General features: G+C 41.5%; 1 protein-coding gene across 1 annotated transcript in view; it reads left to right on the forward strand.

Annotated features, from left to right (window-relative positions):
* Positions 1-14,489, forward strand: part of scfd1 (sec1 family domain containing 1) — a 42,699-nt gene that overhangs the window by 18,505 nt on the left and 9,705 nt on the right. The window contains exons 9-15 of the mRNA XM_038300897.1: positions 1,928-2,013; positions 2,352-2,451; positions 4,911-5,050; positions 6,197-6,287; positions 7,559-7,632; positions 12,769-12,850; positions 13,015-13,111. Of these exons, the coding sequence (XP_038156825.1) occupies positions 1,928-2,013; positions 2,352-2,451; positions 4,911-5,050; positions 6,197-6,287; positions 7,559-7,632; positions 12,769-12,850; positions 13,015-13,111 (670 nt within the window). The remainder of the gene's footprint in view (positions 1-1,927; positions 2,014-2,351; positions 2,452-4,910; positions 5,051-6,196; positions 6,288-7,558; positions 7,633-12,768; positions 12,851-13,014; positions 13,112-14,489) is intronic.

Below are 14,489 nucleotides of genomic sequence, written 5' to 3' on the forward strand. Positions count from 1 at the left end.
AGGTGAGGTCTTCTGTTCTCCTGTAAAGGGGTGGGGGCTCCGATGATAGCAGGAAGAAATCATCTCTATCGCTGCATTGTAGGTTTTTGAAAGCTGAAATCTGAGTCCACCCCCTCTGTTAAAGGTTGTATTTTCTTTCTTAACATATGTCTTCATTGTCCAAAATGTGAACATTCTGCTCCTCTAAAGAATGTCCTCTGGGCCCTCTCAGTCAAAGAGATTTACACCAAAAGACTCGGATAGCACATTTATAGATTGGAGTAGAAAGGGGATAACAGCTATCAGCACACTAGTAGAAGGAAAAACATTCAATAAAATCAGAAGAGAATTTGAGCTGAATAGCAGAGATTTCTTCAGATACCTGCAGCTAAGACACTTCTATACCAATGAGGTTGAGAAAGAATTATCACCAGAGGGAAATGAGTTGATTCAGCTCTTTGTAGATGCATACACGAAAACCCCAATAAAAGTTGTATCTAAACTTTATAAAAGCCTACAAAAACGAAATGGGAATAACTCATTATATATAAAGTCCAAATGGGAAGCAGAGTTAAAAGTGAAACTGTCAAAGAGTGACTGGCTTTCAATGTGCAAAACACAACACTCCTCCACAAGCTCCAGAGGCTGGAGGGAATTTGGATGGAAACATTTAATACGCTACTTCATAACACCTCAATTACAAAATAAATTATTCCATACTCAACAACAATGTTGGAGGCAATGTGGACAGATGAATGCCAGTCACTCTCATATATTTTGGCAATGTACAAAAATACAAACCTTCTGGGATCAAGTTGTAAAGGCTACAGAAGAAATAATAAGATACAAGATACCCAAGGACCCAAGAATAATGTATTTAGGCTGGCTGGAGAGTGAAGGAATACAACGGAAAGACATCTATCTTCTCAAAATCTTGATAGTGGCAGCTAAAAAAGCGATTACCAGAAAATGGTTTAAAAGTGACCCTCCTCACCTGACGCAATGGATTTTAATAGTAGAGGAAATCTTCATGATGGAGGAAATGACCTACCACTTAAGGATCAAGCACAAATACCTAAAAGAACAGTGGAGGAAGTGGTTTGATTACATAAATCGGAAAGGACTTACCCTCAATAAGACTCAATAAGACTTGAACGACAGATAAACCCTTTTTCTTTTAAGACCTGTGGGACCCCTACATTCACTAAACTCGGACTCTGTTATATCTTTGCTATATTTTTATCGCCCTTATCTGTTCATATTCTTTTTTTTTTGGTCTGTTTGCTTGTTTTAATGTAAAATTGGAAAAATACTAAATAAAAAGTAAAAAAAAAAAAAAAAGAATGTCCTCTGTCCATAAGATGTAGATGTACCGCAGAGTCTTGTCCAGAGGAGGGCGCTCTTCTGTGTTGGGCCGTGCGTCTGTGGAGAGGTTGTTTGGTTTCTCCGATATAAAGATCAGAGCATTCCTCACTGCATTGAACTGCAGACACCTCAGATTTGGTCTGTGGGTTTGGTCTTTAGGATTAACTAGTCTCTGTTAAAGGGGCTGTTTGGTTTGAAATGTTCTGGGATTTAGTGTTTGGAGAAAATCCTTTTGAGTTTTTCAGAGACTCCAGTATGGGGCATTGCAAGCGAACAACAGAAGTTAAACCACCCCCATTCCAAAGGGGTGGACCCGTTTGACCGTTTCAATTTGCATGTTTTCTAAACAAAAACAAGGCTTTGTTGGGCTACTGTATAAAAACAGGAACTCAACGCTATATCTGACATTTAGAATTGAAAAAGCTTCCTGGATGGAAGAGAAATGTCTTCAAACTTGATAACAGAGTCCAGTGGATTGTGTTATAACTTTTTTGGAATGACTCTGACCTGGATGACTGAGAATCTTAACCAGCAATTTCTAACGTAAAGCTGTTTTTTTGTCTACATGCTGTTTTCTGTGTAGAAGCTGGATAAAAAGCTGCGTGAGAACCTGCGAGATGCCAGAAACAGTCTGTTTACTGGGGACAGTATGACTGTGGGTCAGTTCAGGTTGGTTCACCAGGTGGAATTAAAGTTTAATTCCTTAACATTTAGTCTTAGACGCGCAAAGAAACAGATAAAAGGAAGGAAAGAAAAGGTCACTAACAGACATAGAGAAAGTGAGACCAGGGCCTTGGGAACTTTGATGGCATACTTTACATGCTCTGAGCTTATTGTTTCACTGATCATTCAAAATGAAAGCAGGGTGGTGCTAGCATTAGCTCAGGGTAAATGAGTCTGATCGAAGTTTGATCAAAGCATGTAAGCAGCTGAAAGATTCTCTGATTAACTAAATATCTGTCTTATTGAGAAGCTGATCAGCTCATGACGGATCTGGTTCCTTCCAGCTTCCAGAGACCCCTCCTGGTTTTGGCAGACCGTAACATGGATATGGCCACGCCCCTTCACCACACCTGGACCTATCAGGCCCTGATCCACGATGTCCTGGTGAGAAGCCTGTCTAAGATTAACAGATCTTCTAATGATCCGGTTTGGTTTCCATTCAGTTTAGTTGATGTAAAAATACATGTCATCTCAATGCACTTTCCAGTTCACCAGATCATCCAGTCAAAGTCATTCAAAGTTTTCTATCTAAGGAAAACCAAGTTATTGCATCGACTCATTGACTCTTCAGCAATCCCTCACACCAAGCATGCTTGTAGCGTCAGTGGAGAGGAAAAAACTCCCTTTTAACAGGAAGAAACCTCCAGCAGAACCAGGCTCAGTGTGAGCGGCCATCTGCTGAGGCCGACTGGGGTTCAAGCAGACAGAAGCAGACATAGAAAAAGAAGCATAGATACAAAAGGCAACTGTAAAAGGAAGCCCCGTCCAGGAAGCACACAGCCAGGCAGACCAGCTCCGAGCCAGCTCCCATGTCAGAGGATGAAGAGAGCACATCCAGCCAGTCACAGAGAAAAAGGACTACACTGAAAAAAGGCCGATCTCCAACATTTTTAAACAAAGTTGTTGATGGCAGCAGCACAGCTGATATTTCTATCAATGGCTTCATGATGTAGTCCAGGTTAAAGCAATAAAAGGTGCATAGAAGATTTTCCTTCAGGAAGGATTTTTAGATGGTTCTCTGCTCCAGACCAGCTCCTAAACTGTCTCCTGTGTTTGGAGGAAGCATAAAGTGTGGTATGGAGTTCCACTAAGATGGCCAACCGTCGCTACCATTGATGCTATTTCCTATAAATTTAGTCCTCACTTTTTTTGATTTCTCTAGATTCATGACTTTGTTCTTAACATTAGTCCTTGCTTTCCCAATTTACCCCCAAAGGGAGGAATATACTGTACCTAATGTACACAATGTATCTCATCTCCAAAATATATAATAGCATCTCATCACTTAATACAGTAAAGCTCAATCAGGGCAGAATGGTCCGAAAAACTTGGAATACACATCTCTGATGAGACTTTGAGTCTGGCATTATGTGATAAATGGGTCAACATCATGCACTCGACTTAGAATAAATCAGTTCAAGGTCCTTCATAGGATTTATTACAGTAGAGTAAGACTCTCAAGGATTTATTCTATAGTCAGCAAAACCTGTGCTTGTTGCCAAATAGCTAAGGCAAATTTAATTAGCATGTTCTAGTCCTGCAACAAACTGTGCAACCTCTGGTCCACAATTTTTCACATCCTGTCTGAAGGTTTTGAAATAAATATCCAACCAGGTGCTGAATTGGCAATATTTGGAACTCCATGGGAGGGTATATCACTAACGCATGATTTTAAAAATGTACTGGCTTTTTCAAGTCTTCTCACCTGAAGGATACTATTAGCTTGGAAATCAGAACACCCACCCAAGGCTTCTCTGTGGATAAAAGATCTGTCCCTTTTCCTTAAGTTAGAGAAGATTGGTGTTACAGGTTCGATCCAAAAATTCTATAAAACTTGTACCTCTCTAATATTTTATTTTGAGAGACTGGATGCCCTCCCTCAAGCCTGAAAGTCACACAGGAGCTGGTTCTGCTGTGTGATCAATTATTGAAATAATCCTCAACTAATTTAGTCATAGATGAACCATTAACTGGAGTATAGAACTCTAAAACATGCCTTTAACTGACAGAGGAACCCACTTAGAGCAGGAAACATTTTAAAAAATATATAAACATTTTGCATTTAAAATAAAAATATTTTTCATCTGTCAGTCTGCTCAATCCAGAACTACTGAAGTGGAAAAATTTAGTTTTACCTGGTTTAATTTTGCAAAAAGTCTTTTGCTATTCGATTATTAATTTAAAAAAATGAATCGATTTACAAAATAATGTTAAAAAAATAAATAAATCGGCTGCCAAATAAAGTTAAAACAATCGTCCCTCCTGACTGATGCAGACCTAAAACGTACCAACTGTGGCTTGAGGCCTGAGCTGAACTGGAATCTTAATGAACCATTAAAGAACTGGTGAAGGATTCTGCTGGATTTCCATTTATAAAGTGCATCAGTGATCAGAATATAAACGGTGTAGGAGAAAAGGAAACCAGTTTAAAGCTGTGATGCAAAAGACATTGATTATGCAAAGATTCAGGGCAGTGCAAAATAAAAAAATAAATATGGTGCAAAATGCAGTTCAACACCGAGCTGTGTTCTGTTTAAAGGGATTATGAAAAAACAGCCAAGTTGGTAGTGCAAATATATTTCCAAATGTGATGCAGAGTCTGGATGAGAGTTTCAACTGTCTGATGGCGATGGGGAAGCTGTAGCAGAATCTGCTGATCGGGCAGCAGGGAGAACAGTCCATGCTGGGGGTGTGAGGGGTCATGGATGATGTTACGGGCTCAGGACACGCAGGGTTGATAAATCAGTGGTTCCTGAGCAGAACGGAGCCGTAACAGAACCTCCAGGCAGTCTGCTTCCCTGGTGGACCCACTAACCATTACGGATTTGTCTTGTGTCCTTTAGGACTTCCATTTGAACAGGGTGTTGATGGAGGAGGGCGGGGGGACCGATCCATCTCACGCTGGTGCCAGACCAAAGAAGAAGACCAAGAAGATGTATGACCTCACTGCTGCTGATAAGTTCTGGCAGAAACACAAGGGCAGGTGAGTCAGCATCATACCGCCACACCGCAAAAACAATCTTATAATGAGTACAAAATCCTTAAAATAAATGTTTTTACCCTTGAGTGGGTAAATAAGAAGATCAGCCAATGGAATGAGTATGTTTAGCCTTAAAATAAGATAATCAGATATTATTTACTTGAAAGAAGAGACTGCAGTTATTGTTTTTGTTTTTTCATATTTTAAATATAAACTGTCTTGTTCTATTGGCAATGTGTCTCACCTACCTCCTAAATTCAAGAAAAAATGCACTTATTTTAAGAAAAGTTGAATTACTTAGATTTTGATTTTTTTCAGTGCACCAGGAGCTGCTCCCAATTCAGTTTAGTTTATTTAGCACCTATTCACAACACACGTTATATCAAGGCATTTTACAGTTCACCAGATCATCCAGTCAGATTGATCAAAGTTTTCTATCTAAGGAAAACCAGCCAGTCACTGTCAGAAAAAACGGGACTACCCTGAAAAACAGGCTGATCTCCAACATCTAGAAACAAAGGTGTTGATGGCAGCAGCACATCTGATATTTCTCTCCAGGATGGAGTCACAGCCAAACAGGAACAGACCAGATGAAGCTACGATGAGAAAAAGCAGAGAGAGCAGAACGTTAGAAATTGAACTAACAGATTTTGCAGAGTGGAAGAATAGAGATAGAATGAAGTAGAATGATGAAATGGGGGTCCCTATGTCCTCCAGCAGTCTAAGCCTATAGCAGCATAACTATAGAGATAGCTCAGGATAACCTGAGTCACTCTAACTATAAGCTTTATTTATTTTAAGCCTAGCCTTAAAAGAAGACAGGGTGTCTGCCTCACGGACTAAAACTGGTAGTTGGTTCCACAGGAGAGGAGCCTGATAACTAAAAGATCTGCCTCCCATTCTACTTTTAGAAACTCTAGGAACCACTAGTAAACCTGTAGATTGAGAGTGAAGTGCTTTCACTGGGCAGTGCTTACTGGGTAGAACCATTTTTTTTTGAATAGCCTCTAGATCATCCAAAGATTCAACAACTTTCCTTTCCATAAATTAACATCTTTAGTTTGGTCATTTCTTGGGACATGTGTTGATTGATCTCTTTACTCTGATAAGTGGCTTATTTCTTTCCCTGTTATCATCTTTCTCTGACAGTCCGTTCCCAGAGGTGGCGGAGTCGGTTCAGGAGGAGCTGGACGCCTACAGAACTCAGGAGGATGAAGTGAAACGCCTGAAAAGCATCATGGTGAGCCACACACAGGTCTGAACACTGATGCCATTTTATAGCCTGACGTTGAACGTACTCAAACCCCTAACAACGTCAGCAGCGTCACAGAAACACCCAGCTTAGGTTTGGGATCGCTATCCTGGAGCAAATCTTCAGCTGTCAGACCGATTGGTCCCAGTTTGGGAAACAAATTGGTTTGTTATCTGCTCTGACTGGTCATGTGGCTTCAGAACAAGCCCAGATCATCAACCCTCCCCCACTGTGTTTAATAGCTGGTAGGAGTCCTGTCTGCTTTTTCTTCAGACACGCCATTGATCGTGTGACCGCTCCTCTCCGTTTGTCTGAAGGGAATATTTCTGAAGGCCCTTCAGGAAATTATGTCTCTGTCACCATGAAACCTTTAAATGAGGCTGAGATGCAGCTCCTGCTCTCTGACTGCGCGTTGGTTTTTCTGAAATACTAGAAAAATTGTTTTTTTTTGTATTTAGCTCACCACTTTTTTTCCCATGACGGTTTATTCAATGGAATTAAATGATTTTAACAAGACTACCAGCTATCTACACTTTTAACACTGCGAAATGGGTTTGGAGGCAGAAAATAGCTAGCCTCGTGAGACCATCCTGATCTCGCGAGCTTTCAAGATTTCACTCGCTAATCAGTCTGGAGACTCTCTGTTGAAGAAAATTTGGAGCCGTTCACCAAAACAAATGTCCAATCAGCGTTGGCTTTGAGGCAGGTTGAGGTGTGACACAACGAGAAGCGCGACAGTTCAGTCTAAAGAACATGGCGGCTTAAGCCGATGAAACTAGCGTTAGCGTGGCTATCGAGCAAGTTTTATCGGAATTACAGAGTATTTCTTCACTGAAAGAAGAGCAAAACACTGCTCTGGAGGCTTTTCTCAGAGGAAAACATGTTTTTGCTCTTCTCCCGACTGGTTTCGGCAAGAGTAGCCTGGCTTGTGGTTGTGTTTTCGTCGTCGCTCTGTTAGTACGTCATATGCTTCGTTGATCTGATTGGTTGGTTTGGCCCGTCTATCACCAACATAGGCCAATCAGCTAACCAGTATTTTCGCCCCTTCCCAAAATTACTTCAACGGAAGGTTTCCAGATGGATATGCGGAGCAAATCCATCTGGCGGTGTCAGGTTAGAAAATAGTTCCTCTGGAGCCTCTGGTGACTTCAGCTTTTCTGTGATTGTTCTGTAGCTCTGATGAAGTTTGGTCTCACTGTCTCCTACTGATAGAGGTTGGAGTGAAACTTTACTGACGATGGATTTTTTTTTTTCTCCAGGGGTTAGATGGCGAGGATGAAGGAGCCATCAGCATGCTGTCAGACAACACAGCCAAACTCACCTCTGCTGTGAGGTAATGATGAACAGGGATCAGATCAGTTCCTAAATTAATCCCTGAACTCCTCTAGGTTTTCATCCTCTTTCAATGGTTTTTCTTATTTTTGCTTATTTACCTCAGTTAGCGCAAAGTCTGGAGAATCTGACAGTTACTAGAGCAAACAGGAAACACGTTCCTGTAATGCTGAACTTTCCCCAAATGGGGGAAATATTCTCTGTTCTAATCTTATAGTATTCAACGCCGTCTTCTGGCTCAGGTGGATTTCTCATTTAATTAATGGCGTGCAGGTGGCGTAGTGGTTAGCGGCACGACCCATGTACGGAATCCGGCCTGTGGTCTTTTCCCGCATGTCTCTCCCACTCTCTCATACCCTCTTTCCTGTCAGCCTGCTGTAACAAAAACAAGCCACTAGTGCCGCAAAAAAAAAAAAAAATACAAATTAACTTTGTCCGTCTCATGGTGGAGAGATTCACTGGTCTCAGCAGCTGTTAGCAGCACAGCAGATGGGTACAGAAAGTTAGGAGAAAAAAAATATTAAGACACCAATGCACAAACTTAACTTTATATATATATTATGTATGCATGTATGTATGTATGTATGTGTGTAGGTGTGTATGTATGTATGTATATATATATATATATATATACACTCACAGGCCACTTTATTAGGTACACCTGTCCAACTGCTCGTTAACACTTAATTTCTAAGCAGCCAATCACATGGCAGCAACTCAGTGCATTTAGGCATGTAGACATGGTCAAGACAGTCTCCTGCAGTTCAAACCGAGCATCAGTATGGGGAAGAAAGGTGATTTGAGTGACTTTGAACGTGGCATGATTGTTGGTGCCAGAAGGGCTGGTCTGAGTATTTCAGAAACTGCTGATCTACTGGGATTTTCACGCACAACCATCTCTAGTGTTTACAGAGAATGGTCCGAAAAAGAAAAAACATCCAGTGAGCGGCAGTTCTGTGGGCGGAAATGCCTTGTTGATGCCAGAGGTCAGAGGAGAATGGCCAGACTGGTTCGAGCTGATAGAAGGGCAACAGTGACTCAAATAACCACCCGTTACAACCAAGCTGGGCAGAAGAGCATCTCTGAACGCACAGTACTTCGAACTTTGAGGCAGATGGGCTACAGCAGCAGAAGACCACACCGGGTGCCACTCCTTTCAGCTAAGAACAGGAAACTGAGGCTACAATTTGCACAAGCTCATCGAAATTGGACAATAGAAGATTGGAAAAAACGTTGCCTGGTCTGATGAGTCTCGATTTCTGCTGCGACATTCGGATGGTAGGGTCAGAATTTGGCGTCTACAACATGAAAGCATGGATCTATCCTGCCTTGTATCAACGGTTCAGGCTGGTGGTGGTGGTGTCATGGTGTGGGGAATATTTTCTTGGCACTCTTTGGGCCCCTTGGTACCAATTGAGCATCGTTGCAACGCCACAGCCTACCTGAGTATTGTTGCTGACCATGTCCATCCCTTTATGACCACAATGTACCCAACTTCTGATGGCTACTTTCAGCAGGATAATGCGCCATGTCATAAAGCTGGAATCATCTCAGACTGGTTTCTTGAACATGACAATGAGTTCACTGTACTCAAATGGCCTCCACAGTCACCAGATCTCAATCCAATAGAGCATCTTTGGGATGTGGTGGAACGGGAGATTCGCATCATGGATGTGCAGCCGACAAATCTGCGGCAACTGTGTGATGCCATCATGTCAATATGGACCAAACTCCCTTCCAGCACCTTGTTGAATCTATGCCACGAAGAATTGAGGCAGTTCTGAAGGCAAAAGGGGGTCCAACCCGTTACCAGCATGGGGTACCTAATAAAGTGGGTGTGTATGTGTGCATATATATATATATATATATATGCACACACGCACACTTTATCAGAGGTGTCAAGTAACGAAGTACAAATACTTTGTTACTGTACTTAATTACACTATTTATGCATCTCTACTTTACTCCATTACTTACCGTATTTTCACGACCATAAGGCGCACCGTACTAAAAGGCGCACTCTCAGTTATGTGTCCCATTTCTGTATTTAACACACACATAAGGCGCACCGGACTATAGGGCGCGTTTTTTTTATATACAGGTACATGTCCTCTACTACGTTTAAATACCTCTACTGCGTATTTAAAAATACAGCGGGGGCAAAACTGAGTAGGACTGTGCTTTATTCATGTATTTATTACAAAGTATTAATCAAACCTGGGTGCTGGCCGTGAGACAGACACATCACAGATGACACAGCGCTGTGATCACTCCTAAATTAACTTAAAATCCTGAAACCTGCCGGCGGAATATGTTCGCTTTTATTACCGGTATCCTGGTGCCTGCAGTGAACCCGGAGGCTACCCGGCCTAGAGGCTGCTGTTGAAGGGATTTCTGCTGTCGGTGCACCGCTGGTATGTCGGGGTCTGAGCGCCTCCGACAGAAATAGATAATCTGGATGAACTGACTGCAATTATTAAGTTTTCAGGTGGACTTTCTCACTTAAAAACATATTAAAACTACTTTATTCCCACTGATCACAGCAAATATAGCAGCAAGATTTAGATTATTTAGATGAAAAAACACCTGCCAGCCACCGCGGTGAAGAGGAGGAGACCCGCCCAGAGGCTGCTGTTGAATTAAGTTTTCAGGTAGAAAAATACAGCGGGAGCAAAACTGAGTATGATTGTGCTTTATTCATGTATTTATTACAAAGTATTAATCAAACCCATCAAAGTCATCATCCTCTGTTTCTGAATTAAACAGCTGCGCTAAATCAGATATGCCAATTTCCCCTTCTTCTTCACTGTCAGAGTCACTTTCCGTGCCGGGCGGCTCCTCAGAAATAAAGCCTGCTTTTGCGAAAGCTTGAACAACAGAGCCAGCAGACACTTTAGTCCAAGCATCTACAATCCATCCACAAACTGTGGCGTAACTTGCCCGGCGCTGCCTTCCACTTATCGTGAAACTGTGGTCTCTGTCGGTCATCCATCGCTCCCACGCCGCTCGCAGCCTTACTTTGAACGGCCGCTTCACACCGATGTCGAGCGGTTGAAGTTCCTTTGTCAGACCTCCCGGGATAACGGCGAGCACAGCGTCCATTTGATTCACCATGTTTTTCTCATCAGCTGTGAGATGGGCACGCATGGAGTCACAGATTAACTGGTGATGGTGATGCGTGGAAAAAAAACACCTGTTCTCCTCACATACACCTGCCTCAGCCACTCTTTCATCATCTCCTCATCCATCCAGCCTTTTTCATTTGCGTTAATATCATATGTCATCAGAGCGCTGTGCCTGTCTCGCTGTCAGCTTCTCTGATTGGTTGATGCGGCGCGTCCAGCAGCAAAACTTAAATTTTTCCATCTCGAGCAGCAGCAGCGCGTTGGCGGATGCTTAAACGCTCCTGCTGCTCAAAACGCGCTGCGGGACCTTTTGCTGCACCTGTACGCGCGTCAACCATTGACTTTGCATGTAAACTCGCTGCTTCTTCTGCACCTGCTGGGTCCGGTTCACACCGATGTCGAGCGGTTGAACAGCGAGCACAGGGTTAATTTGTTTCCCCATGTTTTTCACATCAGCTGTGAGATGGGCACGCATGGAGTCACATATTAACAGCGATGGTGATGAGTGGAAAAAAAACACCTGGTCTCCTTACATTCAGCCACTCTTTCATCATCTCCTCAATGAGGTGGTCTCAAAAGTCGCAGTTACAACACACATAAGGCGCACCGCACATTTTGAGGGGAAAAAAAAGACGTTTAAGTGCGCCTTATAGTCGTGAAAATACGGTATTTTTCTTCCTACTTCTGACTTCTACTCTTTACATTTTCACACAAATATCTGTACTTTCTATTCTGTAAATTTTTAAAACAAACATTACTCGTTACTCTTGGCTCCGATTAAATGTTTATAAATATTTATTTCAAGTCATGTGCGCCATCCAATGCAGATCATTGGCGCCATCCACATCTAGTGATTCAGAAAAAGATGTTGAAATGTCTGAAAGGTCGAACACAGGCGAGAGCGCTTCGGGAGACGGAGACCAACAAGACCTCCCTCATCCTTGGCCCTATCTCAAATAGTTTTTAAAATAGTTGTAAAATTGAGCTTTCAGTTCATAAAGTGGCATCTGGCTGTTTTTTTAAAGGTTACTTTATACTTTTATACTTTAAGTAGTTTTTGGAGCACATACTTTTTCACTTTTACTTTAGTAAAGAGGTCAAGTTGATACTTCAACTTTTCCCAGAGTGCTTTTAAACTGCAGTACTTCTACTTAAGTAACAAATGTGTGAACTTTTGACACCACTGCACTTTATGTAGATAAACAGTTCTTCCGGTTGTTGTATATAGATATTATTCCACATGGTTATTTAACAGTACTAGTAGATTTATGAGCTCCTCCTCCAGTAACGGCTGAGATTAGCTTTGGTTACTCCGGTTTCTCATGTTCTGGATTCTGCTCAGACTGTGTGTTTTTTTTTTTTCTGTGGCAGACCTCTGCCTAGCATTTTTTTAGCAGTTTAAGAAGCTTTAAAGCTACAGTGTGTAATAATTACAGGGATATACAGTCAGAAATGTAATATATTATACAAAACTATGTTATTTATCATCATCTACGAGCTCAGCCTCTTAACCTTAATATTTGCGTTGCCTTAGAATTCGTTATTTATAATTACATAGGAGCGGGTCTCCCAGCCATGGAGGCAGACATCTTTGCGCTACGGCAGCGCAGAGCCAACAAACTAGCGATTGCGAGATCGCCAAAACGTCACAACGATGTAGAAAAAATAACGGGTATATTTATAATCTTAAGTCTACATGAAATCTATACCCTACACAGGCTAATGAAATACTATCTGTAAAATTATCTATGTAAACAAACCTCATCACTTGAGAAGGTAGGTGATGCGGACGTCGTGGAAGACATTTTGTCCCGTAACGCTCGCCGTACTGTTGGGGGGGAGAAGCGGTGGAGGGGAGATGTTCATGTTGCTGCAGTCCGCAGTCCGCACGCTAGATGTCGCTAAAGGTTACACACTGTAGCTTTAACATCATGTTTGAGTTTTCATCTAACAGCCCTTTGAATGTGTAAAATGTGAAAAAGTTTCATTCGATTTTTTCCTGTTGTCTTCAGCTCTCTGCCTGAGCTCCTGGAGAAGAAAAGACTGATAGATCTTCACACAAACGTTGCCACTGCAGTCCTCGACCACATTAAGGTACCTGTAGGACAGCCAGCTGGCCCCTTTAAACCTTCCAGCTGTTTCAGAAGCCTTACTGGCAGCAGGACACACAATATGAGCTCCAGTGGATTCCAGCACTGAGCTGCTGCTCATGTCGCACTCCATTAAAAGATTGACCTCATTCCCCTTTTTATCTTTAGAGCCGTAAATTGGATGTTTACTTTGAGTATGAAGAGAAGCTGATGAGCAAGTCAACCATAGATAAATCTCTGCTGGACATCATCAGCGACCCAGATGGTAACATACACACACAGCTGTGTTTTCATGACATACGGGGACATTTCATTGACTTGCATTCATTTTATATGGCCTAACCCAGACCTTTACCCTAACAATAACTATTACCGACATTTACCTTACCCTAACAATAACTATTACTGACATTTACCTTACCCTAATAATAACTATTACTGACATTTACCTTACCCTAACCATAACTATTACCGGCATATACCTTACCCTAAACATAACTATTACCGGCATATACCTAACCATAACTATTACCGACATATACCTTACCCTAACCATAACTATTACCGGCATATACCTTTACCATATCCATAACTATTACTGACATATACCTTACCCTAACCATAACTATTACCGGCATATACCTTACCCTGAACATAACTATTACCGACATTTACCTTACCCTAACCATAACTGTTACCGACATTTACCTTACCCTAATAGTAACTATTACTGACATTTACCTTACCCTAACAATAACTATTACTGACATTTACCTTACCCTAACAATAACTATCACTGACATTTACCTTACCCTAACAATAACTATTACTGACATATACCTTCCCCTAACCATAACTATTACTGACATATACCTTACCCTAACCATAACTATTACTGACATTTACCTTTCCCTAACAATAACTATTACCGACATTTACCTTACCCTAACCATAACTATTACCGACATATACCTTACCCTGAACATAACTATTACCGACATTTACCTTACCCTAACCATAACTGTTACCGACATTTACCTTACCCTAATAATAACTATTACTGACATTTACCTTACCCTAACCATAACTATTACTGACATATACCTTACCCTAACCATAACTATTACCGACATATACCTTACCCTAACCATAACTATTACCGGCATATACCTTACCCTATCCATAACTATTACTGACATATACCTTACCCTAACCATAACTATTACCGGCATATACCTTACCCTAACCATAACTATTACCGGCATATACCTTACCCTATCCATAACTATTACTGACATATACCTTACCCTAACCATAACTATTACCGGCATATACCTTACCCTAACCATAACTATTACCGACATATACCTTACCCTAACCATAACTATTACCGACGTATACATTACCCTAACCATAACTATTACTGACATATACCTTACCCTAACCATAACTATTACCGACATTTACCTTACCCTAACCCCAACTCACAGGACAGAACTTTACCATATGGGGACCGGTTGAATGTCCCCATATGTTCCTGTAAGTCCCCACATGTAGGATATTTTACAAAACACACACCAGGTGTTTCATGAACATGTTTAACACGAGATGAGCTGAAACACCGCAGTGAACAGGAACTTAAT

The sequence above is a fragment of the Cyprinodon tularosa genome, unplaced genomic scaffold (assembly GCF_016077235.1).
Source record: "Cyprinodon tularosa strain WSP-4 unplaced genomic scaffold, ASM1607723v1 ctg459, whole genome shotgun sequence".
In the NCBI taxonomy this organism is placed as follows: domain Eukaryota; kingdom Metazoa; phylum Chordata; class Actinopteri; order Cyprinodontiformes; family Cyprinodontidae; genus Cyprinodon; species Cyprinodon tularosa.